The 3849-nt window shown below is 43.3% G+C and overlaps 1 protein-coding gene across 1 annotated transcript in view; it reads right to left on the bottom strand.

The window, feature by feature from the left end:
- INTS9 (integrator complex subunit 9) overlaps positions 1-1754 on the bottom strand; it is a gene marked incomplete at its 5' end in the record, with an annotated part of 35006 nt that extends 33252 nt beyond the window's left edge. The window contains one exon of the mRNA XM_010022631.1: positions 1574-1754. Within this exon, the coding sequence (XP_010020933.1) occupies positions 1574-1754 (181 nt within the window). The remainder of the gene's footprint in view (positions 1-1573) is intronic.
- Positions 1755-3849: the final 2095 nt, after the last annotated feature.

The following is a 3849-nucleotide window of genomic DNA, read 5'->3' as shown; positions in this document are numbered from 1 at the left end:
GGGGTAACTTTCCTGCTACTTTAACAGCATTGCTGCAACAAGAACTATACACTAAGTAGCCACCACTTCACCTTCTACTGAAATGAAATCACCTTGGAAGTACAAACCAAACAACTGTTTAACTATAAACTAACTGCATGAGTCAATGCAACCTGGTGAGTACACAAAAGTTTGGCCTGGACACCAAGGTTTTCCTACTTCCGCTGAAAGCAACATAATTAAATTCACCAGATTTCACTCTTCTTTACAATTCTCCCGTGGCATCAATCACTTAAGATTTCTGAATCACAGAACTGTTGAGGTTGGAAGGGTCCTCTTGAGATTATCCAGTCCAAGCTGCTGCTCAAGCACTACAGCAGGTCATCCAGGACTGTGCCCAGTTGGGCTTTGGAGCCTCCGTAGACAGAGAATCCATGAACTCTCACCACAACCTGTTCCAGGGTTTGAACTCCCTCACAGTAAAAAAGTGTTTCTTCTGTTCGGACAGAATTTCATGTGTTTTAATTTGTGCCTCTTGTTCTGTCAGCGGGCCCTACTGAGAAGAGTCTGCCTCCCTCATTCTCACTTCTTCCCATCAGATATTTCTACACACTGATAATCATAGAATCTAGAATCATAGATTGGTTTGAGTTGGAAGGGATCTTAAAGCTCATCCAGTTCCAACCTCCTGCCATGGGCAGGGACACCTTCCACTAAACCAGGTTGTTCCAAGCCCCATCCAACCTGGCCTTGAACACTGCCAGGGATGGGGCAGCCACAGCTTCTCCAGGCAACCTGTGCCAGGGCCTCACCACCCTCACAGGGAACAACTTCTTCCTAAGATCTCATCTCAATCTCCCCTCTGTCAGTTTAAAGCCATTCCTCCTTGTTCTGTCCCTAAAAGCCCTTGTCAAAAGCCCCTCTCCAGCTTTCTTATTGCCCTCTTTAGGCACTGGAAGCTGCTCTAAGGCCTCCCTGGAGCCTTCTGTTCTCCAGGCTGAACAAGCCCAGCTCTCTCAGCCTGTCTCTATAGGAGAGGTGCTCCAGTTTGGTGATCCAGCCATAGGAGAGGTGTGTCTACCTGGAAATTGAGCCATTGACTACAACTCTTTGGGGGCAACCATCCCCTTCCCTGACTGGTTGGCAGTGCTCCACCTAATGCAGCCCAGGATACTGCTGGCCTTTTTGTGCCATGAAAATACACTGCTGGCTCAGCAAAATTAAGCCTGAAAAATTTATTTTCCTTATACAGTGATACCACGCTTTGGGGGGCAGTGGACAGGGATGTGCAAACAGGCATAGCTAAAATTCACTCAACTCAGGTACATAATTTAATCATTAGGGGAAGTACCAAAAAGGACACATTACTGAGTTCGTATGTTCTATAGGAAATGATGCTTCCCTAACACAGAACATCTACTTACACACGCACACATGCACTTGTGACTCAAGAAAAGTGTTAACAATTGTAGTGTGAGTTGATAAAGTCTAAGAGATACTTTAGAGTGTGTCAAGTAGAGATAACCTGCATACATCTATTTACCATAGCTAAGTGTGTGAATTGAGGCTGATGAAGCAGCCCTTTAACACCTACCACTCAGCAAAGATCTGGGAGAACTCAAGGGAGCTGTTGGCAACAGGTGAGATGAAATAAAAAGGGACGTTGGAGAGTCCAGCAGAGTCAATATACTGATACAGGCACTCCAGCAGGTCGTATATTACTCCAGAGGGATAACAGGGAACCAGCACATTTCCTCCATTCCGGACAGTCATAGCTAAGAGAGAGAGAGAATGAGAAAAATCAATTATCAGGGTTCATATTTAAACTTTTTAATAAATTACTTTAATCCAAATATCCCATAAGGTATAAAAAGCTATCACATGAATTAGCAGAAGACATTATGCATATGAATTGGGAGGAACACTTATGATCATTAAATACATTTATTTACTGCCTTCTCCAGGAAGCAAGACTGGAGATAACGATTATACTCCATTAGCTGGGGGGCACATACCAGACCGAGCACAAGCAAAACTCCTGACACGAGAGGGCGGTCTTGCACTGGCACATGAGGATAAATGAGTGACACAAAACACCTCACCATCAAAATAAACCCTGTTCTGTCTATACTAGCTGTGGACCAGAGGGGAAGGAAAACAGTTCACAGGTCTCAGTTGAAAGCTCTACACATGGTAAATTGTTCTGTACTTGTTTTTCAGTGCTCTAGATGAAAAGCTGAAGATAAGGTTATTTCAAACAGCCCTTGAAGCTAGAAGTGGGTGGTGGAGTGTTTCTCCTTTTAAAAAAGTCTAAATATTTCTGTCGTTTCAACATAACAAAAACAATTTAAAACCTCTATGAATTGTAGACAGCATGGGACTAGAGAAAAATGTGGAAAAGAAAAAAGAAAAATAGGTTTACTCTGTAATTGAGACAGATTTGAGTTCAACAGCAAAAGCAAGTATAGAGCAAATATTTTGTTCTTTTGGCAGAATAAATGACAAAATGCTGTACCTTATGGGAAACTGGAAATACTTCGTCCAGCTCACTGAGCAATTGCTGCCTTACTAGGATTTCATCTGTGGTCTTGAGGTAAAACCATCTACTGATGTTAATTGCAGTGCAGCAGCAGTAGCATTATGCATCAAGGCATTACACAAAAAGCTGTGAAAAAGCCTGAAAAGGCGTATATTACATCCCTCCATAATCACTTCCTTGACTTCAATTTATTGACAAGCTGTGATGGGGTACAGATTTAGCACATTAAGGGTCTTTTTACCCCACCTGCATGCTCAAGGAAGATTTTTGTGGCTGAATGTTTAAAGGTTTTATGGAGTCTGGGGAAATGCAGAGACTCTCTTGTAGGATTTTTCGCATGCATTTAGGTGCTTAACTCCTTTTAGTAGTCAGTGCCTATTACCTGCTGTTCTCAACAACAACTGGTGGTCCAAGACACCTTCTATATCACAGTTATATTAGAACTGCAGGGTAGTGAATTATTGCCGAGGTTTTCTCCAGGTCACATACAAACTGTACCATCAAAATAATATGTGAATATGAATAGCAATATTTTACATTTGTCTAGAACCTGAGATGTTACAAAACATTGCAGCCATGTGTTATATTATCCCTCTTACATGGGTAAGTCTAAACTGTCCCATCTGTAAACAGGATGTGAAGAGAGGAATGAGATTAAGAACAGTATTTTCAAAGCCATCTGAGGGCTGCAAGTTAAGTCTCTGGCTCCAGGACCAGAATTTGCATTGCTTTATTATGCATCCAAAAATTCTGCAAAGAGGGAAGAGGAGTAGGGACTGTGAGAATGAAGACCTTAGGCCCACGGTAGGAAAGGATCAGGTTTGAGACCACCTTAAGAACCTGAACGTGCACAAGTCCATGGGACCTGATGAAATCCATCCGTGGGTCCTGAAGGAGCTGGCGAATGAAGTTGCTCGGCCACTGTCCATCATATTTGAAAAATCATGGCAGTCAGGTGAAGTTCCTGATGACTGGAAGAAGGGTAATATAACCCCCATTTTCAGGAAGGGGAAGGTGGAAGACCCAGGGAACTACAGACCAGTCAGTCTCACCTCTGTGCCGGGCAAAATCTTGGAGCAGATTCTCTCGGAAAGAATGCTGAGGCACATGAAAAACAGTGAGGTGGCTGGTGTCAGCCAGCATGGCTTCACTATGGGGAAATCCTGCCTGACCAATTTGGTGGCTTTCTGTGATGGGGCTACAGAACTGATGGACAGCAGCAGAGCAGTTGACGTCATCTACCTGGACTTATGCAAAGTGTCTGACACTGTCCTGCACAACATCCTTGTCTCTAAATTGGAGACACATCAATTTGATAGATGGACCACTCA

The sequence above is a fragment of the Nestor notabilis genome, unplaced genomic scaffold (genome assembly GCF_000696875.1).
Source record: "Nestor notabilis isolate BGI_N333 unplaced genomic scaffold, ASM69687v1 scaffold3729, whole genome shotgun sequence".
Taxonomy (NCBI): Eukaryota; Metazoa; Chordata; class Aves; order Psittaciformes; family Psittacidae; genus Nestor; species Nestor notabilis.
The sequence above is the reverse complement of the archived record's forward strand: the minus strand, read 5'-3'. Positions and strand labels throughout refer to the sequence as shown.